Below are 19,989 nucleotides of genomic sequence, written 5' to 3' on the forward strand. Positions count from 1 at the left end.
CTGGAGTTGAGTGCTCCAGTCACTGGAGGCCATCCCTTGAACTAAAGATGATGAAGCTTTGGTTGACTTCAGAGCTTTGATGACCTCAGAGATGGAGCTAGAAGAGTCTCATCAGTATAGTCCTACAATTAGATGCATTAGTTCTACCAAAGAACACAGTGAGTGCTGTACAGTGCCAAGTCTCTGGGATTCAAGCAAGGATTTCTCAAGGTATTGCATATACTGTATATATGGTATATGGCAATTCACTATAGGACAAAAATATGCATCTGTATTCAACAACTTAGTTCTTGAATAATATCACAACATCAATATACTTCTAAAGGAATATGAGAAACAATATCCTAAAGACATTTTTCAATGAATGTAGGAAACGTAGGAGACACATCAAATGACAAGATCTGTATCTCTCTTATCATCAATATACATTTTAAAGAGAATGAATGGAAGTATTTTTTATAATGCAACTTCTATCATTGCAGTTCCATCAGCTAGCCAGTACCTTAGAATGTGCTTATCAGCATGCAGTATATCATGCTAGGAAAAGAAAGAGGGAAAGCATTGAACAGGGGTGAAGAGAATCAAGTTCAGTAACCACGTGAGGAGTACTCAAAACACATTTAAGCAAAAAAGGGATTATGAATCAATGAAATCCAGTGTTACAAACATAGCCTGTATTAAAGTAAACGGCACAGTAGTATTTCAATAAATGCAGCATCTACAAGTGAGGATTCAAAGATAGGAAGCCACTCACAATGCCAGGAAGTACCTAGAGAAGTACTAGTCTAAACCAATTTGCTAGAGACAGAGGTCTGTCACAACATTCAGAGCTGAAATGTGCCAGCAAGCACTCACTAAGTGTATGTAAATGCACTTGCAACTTTTCTTGGCAGCTCAAGTCTGACTTCTGTCAAGAGCTTCAAGAGTGATGTCCAATCCAATTAATATATATTAAAATCTGGCGTATATGGTTAAGAAATAACAGTCACCCACTTCATTTTGGGATCAGTCTCTCGAGTCTTTTTAAGAAGGGATACTTTTACTTTACTCAGTTCCAACATTCACATTAATATCTTCATTAATCCATTCAATTAAGCAGAAACTAAGAGCTTAGTAAAGCCACCCTTTACCCAATATTCAAATATAATCACATAAAAGACAAAGTTGTTTCTAATTTAAACAGTCATCAAGAAACAGTTTGCTGGAGGTCTTGATGACACACTTCTTCCTGTAATCTTTAGATATATCATTGATTCCATTACCTACTGTCAACAGCAATAGACTCCTTATGCAATCTAGTTTTGAGACAGGGTAAGTCTCTGTCTTTTGGGTGATACCAAAGGGTCCACTCCGCTCACACTGAGCACTCCTTCACCTTTCCTTCTCTTGTCTCTCCTCTTCCCATGCCAGAAAAGGAACGATTTCTCCTTTTCCTGCTCAAATACGTAATCATCATTTCAGCCATCTGCTTCAATACAACAAACCCTTCATACAATCCCATCTAAATGCCAAATCATTGGAGATTAAGATGATTTATTTTAGTTCAGTGCAGTGTCACCAGTTTGAGTTTTAATAAAATAAAAAATAACTGAGGATTTGGGAAATACTATGGCTTATCTATGTAAAAATTCCCTCTCTTGCCAATATTCTCTATCGCTGCTGACAGACATTAGAACATTCCTTTCATCTCCTTCCTCTTCTTGCAGTTAAACCTATCCCCTTAAGGAGTATTTGCTTTCTCTAAGATAGATTATACATTGTATGCAACAAGAAAACCTTACACACTTTCTCTACCATCTGCGAGGCTTTTTTGCCCACTTCCTTAAGAAGAATTAATTCAAAACCCTTGTTACTCTTTCCATTTTGGATAAATAAACCAGGATTACATTTCTGTTAGAAACTGAAACAAAAGGATTACTATTTCCACATACACACATCTAAATTAGAGAAGTACTTCTCAATATGGTCAAACACGTTTCCAAACCTAGTGGGATCAAATGTGGAATGAAAACTGTGATAAAGAACAAATACAAAGTGCACACATACATACACACACACAAAACACCCCCTCTATTCATGCAGAAAATATGATCTAATGTGGGAATGATTTCATTCAAATAATTCTTTCGGCATCCCTGTAAGATTCCAGGATGTGCAAATTAAGATAAATTTTATGGGTCAAACTATTCTTACCACTACATGTGCTCAAGTCAACTGAAATTGATGACAACTGGATGCCGTGTCAGGGGATGGAATTTGGCTCGGACAGTCACAATGTAAGGAGAATATGTTATAAAAATAAAAATGGCATGGTGCTCCGAATGAGGAAGGAAACAATTCTTAACGTGGCTTGGGATATAGAGAAGCATAGAAAATTAGGAAAAGTTGGCCAAAGAGCTATTAGATTGTTAGATAAAGCTCAGTCATCAAAACAGAGCCAACCTCAAGCATCTGGATGAGGATTTGCCCGTGATGAACCTAACCCCATTTCACAACTCCAATGAGAGTAAAGCTAAACTAGTCAAAGTCCTGATCCACTTTAAAAAGATACTCCTATTTTACTTTCATATTCTTTGGAAATTCAAAGTAGCTATTTAAGACCTCATCACTGCAGATTTTTATGTCTAATTTCATTAAACAAAATACTGTGATCAAACCTCTGGTATGAACTTCCCTTTTCTTCGTTCTTTATTTTTAACAACAGAAATGTCCCTAAAAGACGTCTGTGTAACTTGCAAAATAGACCTAAATCAAAACCAGATACACATATTCATGCAGACGATTTAGCAGTAATATTTCTAGCAGTGGGAGTTAGCAAATATTATCAAATCCATGTTCAAATTGTATGACAACTGGCCGATGAAAACCAGAAGCTATTCTGACACACATTTTAACCAATTTTTCTGCTACTGGAATGAATATGAGTGCAAATGTCTTCCTGTTTAAACTTTTGTTCATTTGAGTGAAATGTGAAGATGTGTCATGTCCTCAGCTGAGTTCCAGAACTATTCAGGATGTCATGTAACATTTAATTTCAAGCTCCATTTAGAGAAAAGAATTAAACATCTAACCTGGAACAGCTATCCTCCCAGCTGTTGGGTGATCCATTTCCATCACAAGTCCATTGTGCAGCACCTATTAAAAAAAAAAAATATATATATATATATATATATATGCATGTGTGTGTAACAAAAAAATGATCAACTAGGTCCTAAATGCAAAAGTAAAAAGGACACATGTATTTCCATGTTCTTTTAGAGAATATAAAAAATCCAGGGAGCTACAGTTCATGTAATTTGCATAGCTTATAAAATGAAAGCCCTGATGTTTGACATTGTTCTCTATCTATGCATCTCAATAAAAACCTCAGTAAGACTTGACATGTCTAACATACCTTTGGGCTCCTGTATCCGACATCAAGCAGAAGCAATTGAGCTGAAAGCACATCACATTTTCCACCACTGACAGACAAACAATTCATAGCAACATGGAGAATTGAAACCTTCAACCACTTTCACTTTTGCTCTGCCATATGCATTACAAGCCTATACAGAGATGATGCTTTCTAGTTTTCTTTGCTCATGTTCAGGTGTCTTTGAGCTTATGATAGATCACGCTACATAATGCTGTCCCAATAGATCTTACAAACACTGGGGAAAGCCATCATAAATCTGATGTTAATTCTGTTCTGCTTAGAAGGCATAACAACCCTCTATCTGCATGGTATGATTATTCATCACAATTTCCAATTCCGCGTTATTAAACTCAACCAGAAAACAAAGGTATATCAAAACTCTCAAACAGAGGAAAAGCAATTCACAACAGAATTTTTTACTATTTAATGGAGATCTACCAGCGAAGTCAATAAGCAGTCTTTTTTGTTTCCTCACTTATTACTCTGACATCCTTCTAATGCTGTCACCTTAATCACGTAACTGGTATTTGTTTTTTAATATATGTGTCCTGTAGAGATAACCCTCCCACGAGCCAAACAGCTCTCTCGTGATTTTTAACTCTCTCGTGGTTTTTAAAAAGTAAAATATGTTTTGTTGTTCGTGTACATCAACTATATTATGTATGAAGGCTGCTTCAAAAATAAAATCCTGTTTTATTAGGTTGGTCCATGATATCAGAGGTAGATGGTAGTGGTACACCAGAAGTTGAACCTTCCTGCCAATATTCTGTTATGTGCTGCTGCTGTGTAACAAATGGCAGCAGAGGAGCAGTCTGACAAAACCACGTCTGACATGGAAGTGCATACAAAGAAATAGTATCATTAAATTCCTCCATGGGGAAAAAAAAAAATGAACACACTGACATTCATCTACTGTTGCTGATCTTTTATGGAGACCAAACAACGGATGTGAGCACAGTGAGATGGTAGGTGTTGCATTTCAGCAGTGGTGACAGTGGCAGTGGGTCATCTCCAATAGCGCAGACTTTTATGAGTGCAGCATGCAAGCTCTTGTTCATCACAGGCAAAAATGCATAGCTATCAGTAGTGACAATGTTGAAAAATAGTGTTTTGTAGATGGGAATTTGCTCAATCAAACAGTGCTACAGGGCTCTTTGTATCTATTGTAGTTTATATGGAAAAAAAATAGGAGACATTGTAACACAGGTTGCCAGCAGATTTCTTAGTCCATCAGAGCTGTCTGTACCCATGAGTGGTTTTTTTTTGTTTGTTTGTTTCTTTTTGTCACAATTTTTTTTTCCTCTCCAGTGCAAGTGTGGTTAATTGGACCCTGTAAGAGCTATCAGTGGGGAAAAGAAACCAGAAAGACACCTGAAATCAGATTGTACCTAATTCTTTATAAAGAGTTAATGCAACAATAGGATCAAGTATGTCATACATCTGATACGTTTATATCATACTTAAGTACACTGATTACATTATACTACTGTTCTAAAACTACTTAATCTTTTCCCAGAGCACAAACATTTTGAGGGAAGAAGAGGCCCTGAGAGCCTGATCCTGCAGGTCTTACACAGTTACAGTTTTCTGTTGAGCCGCTGCCATTAGCTGGCATTAAGAAAGAGTTTAAATACTTTTCTGAAGTATGCTCTACAAAAGAAAGAGCATAAAGGTTGAAATCCCACAGATTCCAGATGAACTTTTCCTTTATTCTCATCCTTTTCTTAAAAGTATGCCCAGGTAGGTACAGACACACTTCCCACACATTAGAACCTTGTTACTGTTACTCAGAATCCTGCTGAATTTCCTGCTGAAATTCACGTCTGGAGAACTGGAGAACGACATTCTTTTAGAATGCTGCTATTGTCTGCTAAAAATATATATACTTAAAGGAAAATATGTGAATTACTGATCCGCCCATTTTTTTTTGCTCAAAGCAACTATGCAAAGTTTCTTAAATGCAGTCTGTGTCTCTGAAGCTGAAATTTTCAGATAAACAAAATCTGTTTTGTTTAGTTGGTAGCATTATTACTTAATTAGTAGTAAAAGAGCAGGATCAAGGGACTTTTATTAAGAAAAATCAGCTAACAGCTGTATAAGGAATCAAGATGTTGCACACATGGTAGGATAAGGCAGCAGGAAAAAGGAAAAAAAAATGTCTGGAGAAGGCCATGGGGAGACCTCACCAACATAATAAACAGGAGGCATTACTATTGGAGCAGCCCTCCTATTACTGATATTGACTGTTCAGCTATACAGAAATGATTCCTAACATTCACTGCACAACCTATGTCCTTGTGCTTGAAAAAGGACACATTGAGTAATGCATCAAGCTAATAGAGACTCTGAAATTATTCTCAAGTTGTGCTAAAGGACAAAGCAAGATAAAACTTTTCTTGAGATTAGATTCTGTAATGCTCTTGGGAAGACAAGACCAGGAACTAACTAGAATGGTTGAAGAATGAGCTATTTGTGAAAGAATTTATGACCAGTCACTCAACAAAAGCTCAAATATAGAGCAGAAGCTTCTACGCAGGCATGGAAATACACCTAAAGCCTTAGGTTATTTCCAAGGCTTGTTTCTGACCTGGACAGGAAAAGCTGAAGTGAGCAGCAGGGTTCATCATTTTTACATTTCACATTTAAGGCCTGTTCTGGTGTCTCAGGGCTGGGGAAGGCCCATGGCACATTTCATCCCAGGGCAGTGTGAGGAAATTGGCTTTGCTTAGCTCCAAGAAGGCTCAGGGAGGGTCTGTCTCACATGGAAGCAAAGGTGTGTCACTGAAACCCTCCATACGGAAAAATTATACCCACTGACATTCATCAGTGCTTGCTGAGCCTTTATGGAGGCCAAATAGCGGATGTGAGCACAGAGAAGCAGTGTGTGGTGCATTTCAGCAGTGGTGACAGCGACAGTGGATCACCTCTGCTGGTGCAGATTCTTACAAGTGTGGCACGCAGGCTCTTGTTTATCATCAGCAGAAATGCATAGTTAATGGTGGCAACTGTACTGAAAAAGTGCTTAGCAGCTGAGAATTTGCTCTACTGAATGGCGTTATCATATTCTTTGTATCTATTGTAGTTTCCATGGAAATAAATGAGGCATTACTTTTGGAGCAACCAACGTATTTTATATGCAGCTCAAGACAACTCCTCTTCAATCAGCACAGCCCAGGCAAGCCAAAAGTTTGCACATCCATTACCAAATTCATCTACTTATTCACCTTGTAATGTGAACAGCATTAACATCCTCAACTACTACTGACAGGTGTAATAAAGACAGCATTCCTGAAAATTTCCAGTAAAGAAGATGACAGTTTTCTTATACAGGCTCTACCATATTCCCCTATTCTTACATTAGAAAATTTTCTCCTCTTACATAATCTAAATGTCTTTACTTCACATAAACATTTTCATTCTTGTCTTCTCAACTGGATACAGAAAACAAATCTCTAGCAGCTTTACAGCATTTTTTTTTTTACATACTGGAAGATCGTAATCCCATCCTCCCTCAGTGTGCTCTTTCCTAGACTAAACAAAACTAATTATTTTAACCATTCTTTTCAGGTCAGATTTTGTGAACCTTTTATCTGCGTAGAATAGCATGCTGAAGAAATTCCCATTCCTGAACAGGTGGTGTCAAAAGGTCAGGTCAGTTTTTTCTGAGCTCATGGGGTGAGAGTATTTAGATGACATTTAAAAATACAGGTATTTCCAACAAAAAATGCTGGTGGAAGAAAATCTGTTCACTGGTCTAATCATTTGGCAATGCATCAAATCATTAATTCTGCTAGACAGATAAGTGAGACATTCAGAATTCTTTTTCCAAATGAAAGATTGGGAAAATCTAACTAATCATTTTAACTCATACTTAGAATCTTTCCAGTTATGCCCTTAATCAAACAGCATTGAAAGTTTGGCTTTCTTTCTCTGTAACTTCTATAGGATTCCTTTATGCATGTTATTAATTATTTGTGATTCCAACGCAATGAAACGCACACATGAACTGGAAATCAATATTCATTCAAGGTGCATACTAGCTTCTTCATACAGTAAACTAAAGGCGGGGCCTACAAGTAACACCATTTGGTTAAGGAAGAACATGCAGGCTCTCCAGCAGCTAACTCAAGACTCAAAAAAAAATGCACGTTTTCCTGTTTGATGTCTCTAGATTCTTATTCTAACTTTGCAGACTTAAAATAATTTTAAAACATTTCTTTTTATGATGCACAAATTCCATTTCTTTCTTAAAATGCAACTAGTAAAAGCCTTCTGTATCTTTGAGAGTCTCCATTATTGACTTTTAAAAGGGACTGTTAAAGTTGAAATCAAACTTTCTTTCGCTTTTTATTACAAATATGGTTTTTCCTCAGATATAAAGCACTGAAGTTATCATTATTCATTACACTTCTATCTTCTACAGTTATTTAGCCTATAATAGTATACTTGGTTCTGCATTTTGTTTTGAAGAATTCAATGCTTATAACTTAATCCCCAATAAAGTTGGCAATACATTTGTTTTTCCACATCAGCAATAGAGTCTCAAAGAACTGTGTAACTTTCTGTTTCATATGTCCCATTGTTAAAATTCTCAACAAGAAACTGGGGGAAAAAAGCCACCACAAGACCAACCACTTAACCAACTCCTTCTGCTATACATTCTCAAAGCTGCAAAGGAAAGGTGTAAAACAAGATTACTACAATCTAACCCTTGAAAGACTGCAAGGCTCACATCCATTGCTATCAGAGACAAGGGAAATCTGAGGACAAATTCAGAGATAGAACTTAAAGGCCTTCTCCTCCATTATCTCATATCCTACACACAATCATGATCCTCCTTCGGTAGCAGAGCCCCCTATCCCCTTTCTATTCATTCATTACCTTAGCTCGGCATAAGGAGCTTATGAATAAAGATGTTTGTATGAAAGATGATAGCTAAAAGTAGAATCATTTTTGTAAGTTACTTTTTCTTCCATATGGTTCACTTTCCATGCTAGAAATATTCTATTACTGTATTACCTATTATCACTTGAGTTTTTGAGAATCAAATTAATGTTTGGGTGGCATTTTACACTGGACTACAATGAGATCATTATAAGGAAATCACAAGCAGTCTGTCTTTCAGCAATAACCTTTTCATGCCATTTCATTTTACTCAAAATATAGTCATCCTGGAAATTAAAGTAGGAACATCAAAAGAAAGCCTGATGTCAACATTTTTTAATCTTTGCTTAGTGGCAGCATTAGTAGTGTAATCTCAGACTGTTGTCTGCAACATTCCACATAGGATTTTTTTTTTTTTTTTTTTAATGGTAAATGTTTATGTCTTTCCTCCTGATACTAAGAACTGCAAAGGTAAAGCCTCTCAAATTGGATGGACAGTGGGCTGAACATGAGCCAGCAGTGTGCCCAGGTGGCCAAGAAGGCCAATGGCATCCTGACTTAGATCAGGAGTGCTGTGGTGAGCAGGACCAGGGAAGTCATCCTGCCCTGCACTCAGCACTGGTGAGGCCTCACCTCAAGTGCTGTGTTCAGTTTTGGGCACCTCAATGCAATAAGGACATGGAGGTGCTGCAGCAGGTGCAAAGAAAGGCAACAAGGCTGGAGAAGGGCTTGGAGAATATGGCCTATGAGGAGAGACTGAAGGAACTGGGGCTGTTTAGTCTGGGGAAGAGGAGGCTGAGGGGAGACCTTACTGCTCTCTTCAAATACCTGAAAGGCGCTCACAGCAAGCGTGGGGTTGGCCTCTTCTCCCTGGCGACAGGACAAAGGGAAATGGCCTCAAGTTGCACCAGGATAAGTTTAGGGTGGATCTCAGGAAAAACTTCTTTACAGAAAGGGCTGTTAAGCACTGGAATAGGTTCGTCAGGAAGGGAGCCTATCCCTGGATGTGTTTAAAAACCATCTGGATGTGGTGCTCAGGGACATGATTTAGCAGAGGGTTGTTAGGGCAACATGGCTGGGTTGTGGTTGGACTTGATGATCTTTAAGGTCTTTTCCAACTTGAGCAATTCTATGATTCTATGATATTCACATGGAAAAAAACAGAAGTACATAAAATAGTAAAAATAAGTGCATCCTATTGCCATCAGTAAAATATAGGGTTGCTCTGAGTTATGCCATGTTAGTGTGATTTCTACACAATCCTTTGCTAAATATTTTTTAAGTCAAGTTTCCTTGCAAACTGAAATTGTAAAATGTCATATATATGTAATGCAGAACAAAAGTAAATATCATTAGTTGGTACAGTTCTACTTTAGAATTACTTATTTATCTGCAGACAAAAATCAAATTCAAGCACGTTATAAAAGGAAAGTATTCGGTGATGGATAACATTTACAGAAATCTTTACAAATTATTTTTATTTAGCTGATACACATTATTGCTTGACTTTATTCAAACTGTAGCAAATAGAACAACTCACAATTGCCCTCTAACCTCAGAGAATATAAGAATTTAATTTAAAATTACTTTAATATTATTCCCCCAATATGTAAGGAAGTCCTCACAGAATCTTTTAAAGAAAGATCTTAATATTTTACTCGTGTAAGGTAAATCAAGGGTAATTTAATACATTTCATCATGTATATTCTCAATTGTTTCATCATTTCCTCTTAGCTTGTCATGAGAACAACTACAGAGGATACTTAAATCAGCTGCTATAAAGCTCAGAGTAATTCAGACATAATAACTTCAATGATTAATTTTGCTCTTTTCCCCAGTGTTGTTAATAACCATAAGCTAAGAAGTGGTTAAAAGTTTTCTACCTGAGTTAAAGTCCCTCAGCCATCTGCTTTCACAAAGAGAATTAAATATTAACTCCAGTTCTTATACTCTCACCATGTTCAAAAATAATTATTCAACAGACACTACTTCTCTATATTAATATTTATGTTACAATTAGGCATGTTCAATTCAATATTACTATTTTGGTTGCCGTATTTGAGCCTCTTCTGAGTCTCACTTAAAAGCTAACTGACATATAGGACAGAAAATTAGAATAAAGGGAATTTCAAAATAAATACAATTGATAGAAAATATGGCTGCAAAGTACATTTTTAAACTTCACGTTCATGCCAAAGACCTGCAAGCTGGAAAATGGAGATTCAAATGGAGGCTTCATTTTTGATTGCTTGAAAGTTCAAATCCATTATTTACAAGTTCATATAAATAAAGTGGTGAAGGATAGAATAACAGAATGGTAGAATCACAGAATCATCAAGGTTGGAAAAGACCTCCAAGATCATCCAGTCCAACCGCTCGCCTATCACCAACTGTTCTCACTAAACCATGCCCCTAAGTATAACATCTAAATGTTTATTGAACACATCCAGGGATGATGACCCTACCAGCTCCCCAGGCAGCCTGTTTCAGTGTCTGACTACTCTTTCAGAGAATAAATTTTTCCTGATGTCCAGCTTGAACATCTCCTGGCAAAACTTGAGGACATTCCCTCCAGCATTTATCTTCGTCTCATCCCTCAAAACAAATGGCTATATTACAGGGAAAAGAAGTAGAAAACTCTGTTCTGTTACTGATGCAGCAGCACAAAGGCTGGTAGGAGAGAAAAAGTTTCTGTCTATTTCTACATGGGCGATTTGGCCATCTACTAAACATCTAGCAAATTATGGCAATCATCATAAGGTTCACTTCATACCATATGAGTCCATTTCAGATGTAACATAACTGATTATGTATGTAATCAAACACCTACGGCAAGGCAGTCTTACTCTGAACTACCAGCAAGGTTTCAGAACCATTCCAATTACTACCCAGGATGCAATCAGCTTCTAAATTCCAAACTAAAGGAGATGCTGGAATCAGGAATGTATCAAATACGTTACAAGTCACAAGCACAAAACAGTTTAAAAATGTCTAGTTAATGTAAGGCAATGCATTTGAGCAGACACTACTCTTTCACAGCTTTATCTTGAGTTAAGTGGAAAGGATTTCCAGGGCCACAAAGGAAGTGATGTAACCCTTTTCTCTGTATTTTTGTAACCTCAAAAAAATAGCTGGCTGTTGGTAAATGTAATTACTACTCGTGCCTCCAAACCACAAGAAAATAATAAGGCCGTTTTTCCTGTACATGCTGAACATAGTGCCATGGCCATAATCACCCCCTAAAGAAGTAACAGAGCATGTTGTGAACAGAATATCATATTGGGATCACATCCCACATCTTAAAAACTTCCTTCCAAATAAAGATTTTCACTCATTTGAAATTTGAAAAGAATATTAAATGTATCCATACCCAATGTCTGGTTCCACTTTGTATTATTAGAATGGTGTTAAGCAGCAGAATGTTTTGCTTATCAGCCTATCCTTTTTTTTTTTTTTTTCCAATGCAATATTCCCAGTATTTTCAAGACATGTTGCAAAAGAAAGTCGTTTTACATTCCAAATAATTTTGTTATTCTGTTTCCAAAAACAGCTTCTAACATGTAGTTCACATGTAAGTATTGTACTGGCAAGACAACCCTTTCTTATATCAACATCACATAGAATCCTAGAATGGCCTGAGTTGAAAAGGACCACAGTGCTCATCCAGTTCCAACCCCCTGCTATGTGCAGGGTCGCCAACCAGCAGACCAGGCTGCCCCGGTTCTCATGGGCCCACTTCTCCAGCCTGTCCAGGTCCCTCTGGATGGCTTTCCCTGCCCTCCAGTGTATTGACTGTACTGCTCGGGTTGGGGTCGTTGCTGAGGGTGCACACAATTCTATTGGCTATGTCACTGATAAAGATGATGAAAAGCACCGATCCCAAGACTGACCCTTGTGGGATACCGTTTGTGACCGGCCTCCGCCCAGACACAGGACTGTTGGTCACAATCCTTTGCCAACGTCCAGCCAACCAATTCTAAACTCATCGAACAGTCCATCCTTCAAATCCATACTTCTCCAATTTAGAGAGAAGGAGGTGGTGAGAGATGATGTTAAAGGCTTTGCAGAAGTCTAGGTAGATGAGATCCATCATCCTTCCCCTGTCTACATGCTTGAAGCATATCACAATTTTACCCTGAAATAGTATTACTTCAAACAAAACCAGCATTCTTTAGAAATTTTTGAACGAGTGAGATCTGCTTTTACTGTTGCTGTTTTTCCAGTTTGTTGTTAATTTTAGATCTTTACTCCTGGTTCTCTCATTCTGACAAAGTAGACTCTATTAGTATGTCATAGTTCTGTATCTACCTACCACTACATCAGTGATACCAAATGAACGCAACACAACAGAAAACCACAGTTCACTGGGAAGTCCTCATATTTGCCACTGTCTTACTCTTTGCTCTGGTGAACTTTTTCCTTTTTTTTTTTTTGTGGTGTGAGGTGATGTTCCTGACAAAAAAATATTCTTATGCTACAGTTTCACAGCTTTTTAGGTACTTGCTGTGGCAGAAGGCCTTTTTTACAGACATCCCTAAAGGTGGGTTTCCTGTCATTGGTCCATCAAAATTCTGATTTCCATAACCATGTTCAAATACTTTCTACTCTGTTGCCCGCTGTATCTCTTTCTCAGTCTATTACTGAATACAACTGGATTCCATATAGATTCTAAGGACTTAATTTCCTTAATTTCCTTAATTTTAATTCAGTGCCTTTTGCGTAGAGAATTTTCACATTCTCCAATCTACTGGTAGTTCTCTAAACCTATTCCTAACTATTGGTCCTTCATAACAAACTTAAGTATTACAGTGACCATGACTTAAGTTAAAGACTTAAACCTTCTTTGGTACAGTTCTTCAGAATTTCTTACCTTCATTCCTGTATGTTACTCAAGTCAAGAATTGCCACCGAGTTTGCATGCTCTGGAATGGAATGCTCCTAAAAGGCTATCACTCAGAGTGATGAGAAATTGCTTCCCTTATGCTTTATCCCATTGTGACATTCAAACAGCAGAAGGTAGTTGAAGTCCCCCATTATTACTGCCTCATTAGGCTTAGTTGATTCTTTGATCTACTTCAACATTTTGGACTCAATATCCGTTTCCTGATCAGAAGGCTCAATAAGTACAGCACTAATACTGCTCCCTCAGCTCTATGACCTAATCTGTCCTTCCTGTTAGTTTATAGTCAGGTATTACACTCTCCTATTGATTTTTGTCATTCCAACATTCTTTTGTAATGGCTACTATGTCAAGATCCTCTTTGTTTGCCAAGAATTTCAGGTCACCTATTTTTTCCATTACACATCTTATGTTGGTATACAGATATGTACAGGTTTTGTATGCATTCAGGGAAGCAGGGAATTGGCCACATCGTTTTTTATTTAACTCTAAAGTTTGTCACTCTATTAGCTTTCCAGAATATCTCAGTTGACCCTCCTTCACTTTTGCTGTACATTTCATTCTCGTCCCTTTACACCTTTTGTATGACTGACATCATTAACAGATGTCTCTAAACAGTCCGAGTCCTCATTTGTCAGCTTTTCCTCAACTCCTGTATGACAAACCACACTCATTAATTTCCTACAGCAGCAATCTATTTTTACTGCAGTTCAAGACAACCTCATCCACAAAGGTTTTTCCTCCTCTGTGTAAATACCCCAATGAAAATCCTACTTCTCATTCTTTAACTGCAATGCTGAAAACATTCTTAAACTATGAAACCTGCACATTAACATAAAAGCATCTCAGAAATGAACATAAAAAGAGTTCACCAGGTTTTGGAGATAAGTTTCTAGACATCTTTTAGTAGTTTATTTTGCTGGCACAGAATACATCTACCACAGTGAGCTCCTCTCAGACATCTAATGAAAGTGCTGGCCTCACCATCTTCCTTCTTGAGACTCTACTCAGCAACTTGTTTTTGTAGCCTAAGTGAACCAAACAATTAATGTTTTTAGCAATTCAATTTTTTACCTTATCCTTCACATTCAGTAACTGAAGTAATAGGAGATTGACCTTAAGAGTAAAGATCCCATACTAATATTTTGTTTCCTTTGGAACCTAGTGCTACAAAACAAAATTTAAAGTCCTTGCCACTGAATTAGCCACAGTATTATGCACAAAGAGACATTAAATAATTCAAAAAGAATTAAACAATGAAAGTTGGTTGCGACAGAGCAGAAACACCTTTGCCATTGTCTAATCACTAAACACATACTTATTCTTGAGAAAATGCACAAAATTCAATTTATACCTCACAGTCCAGGTAAATGTGAGACAGCTGCTACAAACATCTGATATAAATCTCAAGAGTTTTCATCTGATGCACTGGAAAGCAATGAGAGCAAAAGAAAGTGCTTCTACTCTAACAGAAGACCAAACTCCTGTAAACAGTCGTGCTTATAACTCTTGCGGAGAAGCATTTCAGAAGGGTTCACTGGTGGATGGCATCATTAATATTAATAACGAATAGCAGGGAGACTAAGAGAACAAGGATTTATAACTTAGGTCAAAATATGCAGAAATTAAAGCAAACAGGTCTGTAAGTAACTGCATAAATTCTGTTTTACAAGTTTGCAGACCTAATCCTGACTTCAGGGGGCTTTCAGGCTGCTCAAAAATCGGTTTCTTTTCTTTTCTGCTAAGAACTGAGATGTGATGGTAATAGCATCTTTTTAGTGGGTTTAAACATGTAAATGCTTAAGCAAAGATGGTTGGCTGTGTCATTATTTAGATATGAGACCTGGCTCATTTTGACAGCAAGATGCACTGTATTCAAAGCACTGGCTGTGGGATCAAAAGAACCTGTCTCCAGCTGTGTCTTACCTTTAATGTATAACACTGATAGCTCCACACTGGTCACCTGGAAGGTGCTATAGAAACAGACTGATTTTATTACCACAACAGTCCACTTTTTCGCTTTGTTCAGCCAGTAATTTACTGCAAGCAGTGGTGTTAAAAATCACTGGTTTTCCGTATTTTTTCATACTTCAGCTTATTAGAAATATTATACTCAACATTTAAATACTATTTTTACATTTTCTTTATGCAGAAAGCATGTACAAGACTAATTCATTTATTTATTTTTTAATGCAAGTGAATGCAAAAAGGAAGACGAATGTCCTGAATTGTTCATAATCATACTATTTTGGTGTCAAGAATATAAGGTAAAAGACCTTCCTTTTATTGCGTTATATTGTATTTCTTCCATTTTAACTCAGCTTTCATATTAAACAACAACTAAAGAAGTTTCCAGATGTTTTCCTTTGTGGAAAACTTACTTGTAAATGCAAATAAATGTAAGTGTATTTTGGTAACAAGCTAGGACAGCTGGACTGCCAGGCCTTCAAGCAATGCATACCACAAGTGGGAGACTGTCAGAGAAGAAATATGAAGAACCTTTCCCCTGCCATTGTTTTCATACTAATCTCATAGACATTTCAGATGTTCATTACATTTGGAGATTACATCCAGTCTTTCCTATGGAGCTGGCAGTGACAAAGAGAAAACTCTGACAGTTTCTGTGAGGCTTTGAGTAACCGAAGTTTTTCAGAAGTATCTTTATTTGCCATGTGGTGTAGGAAGAATAAGTCACATGAGTTGTAGTTTTTGATTAAAACATACTGAGGTGTTTCTCCAACACACAGAAGGACTGTTATTTTGAAATATGCACTCTTTAACAATATTGAGTATCAAGAACGCTTCTCATAGTTCTATTATAAAAATCATATGTGTTTTCTCTGACAGGCATGCACGTTACAGTGAGAATATATTTATAGAAAGAAGTTTCAGCACTCAGGAAGCCTCAAGTATTCACAAACTTTGCTGGGCTAATACTACACAAAGGAACCACTAACAGCACTGTACCATCATGCTAATACATCACTTGGTTTCTGATGGTCCTTGTGGGCCTCACCTCTTTCTCCCAGGACAAAGCACACAATCGGTATAGATTTCCCAATCTTGCACGCCACACTGAGCTCCTGAGAGCCTTCTTTTCAAGTACTCCACCCATCTTTCACCTGCCATGTAAGTGCTACGGTTTATGTATACATCATTCGTTGTTTAGTTAGAACTTGTCTGTCAGCCCAGAGTACTTACCCCTTCCCAGGACTGCAGAGCTTGCTCATTCACAGAAGAATGCCACTTCGCATTGGCACCCGCTTAGCACCGTAAAGTAGATCCAGATGGAAGCATCTCCCTATAGATCCTCAACCTGCCACAAGCAGATTCCTGAAAACTCTCCTCACCAGCAGTTTATTCCTTCTCCTTCCTTTATTCCTTGCATGGATCTTTGTAGCTCTTTAGAAAGGAAACGGTGATTGTGGTTCAAACTACATCATTTTGATGCAAGTCAGAAGTGTACAGTGAAGAAATGAGAGCAGACCATGCTGGAAAGCACTTTTTGGGCCGTTCAGACAAAGTGGTGTTTTGTTTTTGTTTTTTTTTTTTCCCCAGTCCTTCATGTATTGGGCTGTTAAAAGAAACTTCCATCACCAGCAACTACCCTACATTTTACACTCTCGTCTTGTTAGCACTGGCCTTGAAAGAACTATCACAAAAGTCTTGGAGATGGAGAACTCTTACCTGTACATACCAAGGAGATGGCATTTAAGTGTACTACCTGCAGAATGAATACATGGAAGCATACTTGAACAGAAAACAACTTCCCATTTTCTATCCATACCTTCCACTCCTTTCTAGCAGTTTGATACTTGCCTATTTTTATCTGTTTTTCCACTACTAACATTCAGATTCATGAGTTTAATATCGAGCCATAAAATTTCTCTTCAAATCGCAGTAAGGCGAAGGAATTCAAAGGCCAGCAAGGTATTTCAGAGCAATAAGTGTACAAATGAAAAAAGGTGACTTCTTCCATAAACAATCTTAGCTTAAAAAAAAAAAAAAGTTTTGAAAATACTATATCATACAGTTATTTAGTCAATAATATGCACTAGATGGTCTGTGAGAACGTAACCTTATAAAAGCAATTAGTATTTGAATTCTGTTGATGTAACTGTGAACAAAAACCAACACAGGCTTTTAAAGAAAACACTTTCTACAGACTGTGAAGTGTTCCCAGACTTCTCTTGCTTTGAAGTTAATGACCCTCTGCCATTAACCTTAACAATAACAATACAAATCCAAAGCTTACGAAACATCAGAGAAATATCAGTTATGAACACTAATGTATAGACTAACCAAACAGCCTCCAGTCACGTCACCAGCTATCGTACTATAGATTTTTGGTGTTTCTGTATTAAAATGCAATTCTTCTGGAAATTACACATCAACTACTTAACAGAAACAAATCTCAAGAAAGCACTGTTCATTTCCTCATGCTGTAGAAATGTTAGAAAATTAGAATGTTCTACCTGTATCCCCGAAAACACAGAGAACCTGATAAAGCTTGAAAATGGTGTTTCTGCACTGATCTTTAACATTATCTTCCCATTTGGGGTCAGACCTGCCATGCAAGGAGTAGCCTGATCTTTCTTTTGCTCTAAAATTCCCAGTGAGGACTTTTAGAGTGCAGGTACTGCGGCTATGCCAAAAGAAATGCCTCCTCCATGGAAATGACAACAGATGGAAAGAGCCCAATAACACGATAGAGCAAATTCTCAGGTACTAAAATGCTATTTTTCAACACAGTCACCACGAGTATCTATGCATTTCTTCCAGCAGTGAACAAGAACCTGCATGCTGTGCTCGCAAAAATCTGCATCAGCAGAGATGATCCACTGTCACTTTCCACCACTGCGTCACTGTGCTCATGTCCACTGTTTGGTCTCCATAACCATTCTGCAAGTATTGATGAAAGTCAAGGGTGCCATTTTTTCCTCGTCAAAGAATTAAATGACACGCCTCTGCTTCACGTGTACTTCCATATCAGGTTCCATTTTGCCAGGCTGCCCATCTGCTGCCATCTGTCACATGGCAACAAAATGTAATGGGATACTGGCAGTAAGTTTACTCCATTAGAGTAATATTCTAATGCCACACCACCAGCATTCACCTCTGGAGCCAACGTAACAAAATAGGAGGCATTACTTTTGTAGAAATCTTCATGTGTATGAAGCTACATCTAAGTATGACTTCTAACTTTTGTGATGGGGACTTTTTACCTCAGCAGCAGCACCTGTTGTATAACGTCAGTAGTAGGACATTATGGTGTTAAAAGCAGAATTTATTATAATCTCTCATGGAAGAAGAGCCTTTTTTTCAAACATTTAAATGTAAGCAGATATTCAGATTTTTTATGTGATTTATACACGTATTCATACTGAAGCATTTCTGGACCTTCATAATACTGTCAATTAGCAACATTTCAATGTATCTTGTACTTGTTTGATGCGAGCTGCCTAGCAATTAACATTTGCCAGAAGAAATTTCCCTTGTGCATTACTACAAATGTAGTATAAGATCTTTGTATAAGACCTTTACTCTAGCAAGTACTATTTAAGCAAGCAGAGTGAAAAAGAATCAAACTATACAAAATGTATAGAGGTGAGACAAAATTACATTAAAATAAATATACATATACAAAGTTGTCTTTTGTTTCCAGCTATTTCATAGAATCATAGATTCACAGAATGGCTTGGGTTGGAAGGGACCTCAAAGATTATCAAGTTTCACGCTCTGTTCCACAGGGAGGGCCACCAACCTCTAGATCTTGTACCAGATCATATTGCACAGGGCTCCATCCAGCCTCATCTTGAACACCTCCAGGGATGAGGCATTCACAATTTAACTGGGGAGTCTGTTCCAGCACCTCACCACCCTCTCCGTGAAGAACTTCCCTGACATCTAATCTAAACCTTCCCTGGTTTCATGAGACTAGATCCTACCTGGGTTAAGAAGAAGCACAAAATCCTACTTGGATTAAGATTGTTGCATCAGAATTTCATGATTTGGGCCTTCTGATTAAAATGCCAATAGATAATTGCACTGTAATCAATGAATATTAAGATGTTATAATTATGAAATAAACAAGAGAGTTCGGCAAAGCAGAGTATAATAACAAAAGGAGAATAAATAGAAGGCTTACCCCTATCCTGGGCTCACTTACAGAACTCCAGCAGAGCAGATCTCCAGAAGAAATCCTTCCCCCCGGTAGCCAGCTCTTAAATAGCTCTAGGAGGGGTGGAGCCAGGTAGAACAGGTAAATTGCCTTCACCTGTGCTCCTCTGGCTGACTCATTGCTCACCTCAGGTGATGAATCAGAGGTTCAGGCCGTGACTCAGCAGTTCCCATACAACTGTATTTTCTGAATACAACAAATGCTTCTAATAATCTACATTATTTAATTATTATATTACGTTCTAATCCTGCAAAAGGATTCTTGTCCCAGATCTACTTTTGGACCAATAAACCTCCTCTACTCCTTAGAGTATGGAAGTACTCCTTCCATATAGACCAGAGAAAGTTGGAGTTGGACTCAGTGTCCCTTCCAACTTGAGATATTACAGGATTTTAAGAAAGGCAACTGAAGGATGTAGCTGTAAAATTGATTACAGTTGGGCTGGTGAATGATGTGAAAACTATTATTATCCTTGATCTTACTATTACATTTTGAAATTATTGCAGGGGGGTTTGGATGAGATGTCCTTTAAGAATTCCTTCCAACTCCAAAGTTTCTACGACTCTAATATATACCTGTGCCTTAAATACAATGGAGTGCATAAAGTTA

At 37.6% G+C, this 19,989-nt stretch overlaps 1 protein-coding gene across 3 annotated transcripts in view; it reads right to left on the reverse strand.

Annotated features, from left to right (window-relative positions):
* The window catches only part of SUGCT (succinyl-CoA:glutarate-CoA transferase), a 328,810-nt gene that overhangs the window by 51,310 nt on the left and 257,511 nt on the right, over positions 1 to 19,989 (reverse strand). For all 3 annotated transcript variants that reach the window (XM_042888304.1, XM_042888303.1, XM_042888305.1), the window contains exon 13: positions 3,072 to 3,135. In XM_042888304.1, coding sequence (XP_042744238.1) covers positions 3,072 to 3,135 — 64 coding nt within the window. The remainder of the gene's footprint in view (positions 1 to 3,071; positions 3,136 to 19,989) is intronic.

Source organism: Lagopus leucura, unplaced genomic scaffold (assembly GCF_019238085.1).
Source record: "Lagopus leucura isolate 7727_CA_CO unplaced genomic scaffold, USGS_WTPT01 Super-Scaffold_100157, whole genome shotgun sequence".
Classification (NCBI taxonomy): domain Eukaryota; kingdom Metazoa; phylum Chordata; class Aves; order Galliformes; family Phasianidae; genus Lagopus; species Lagopus leucura.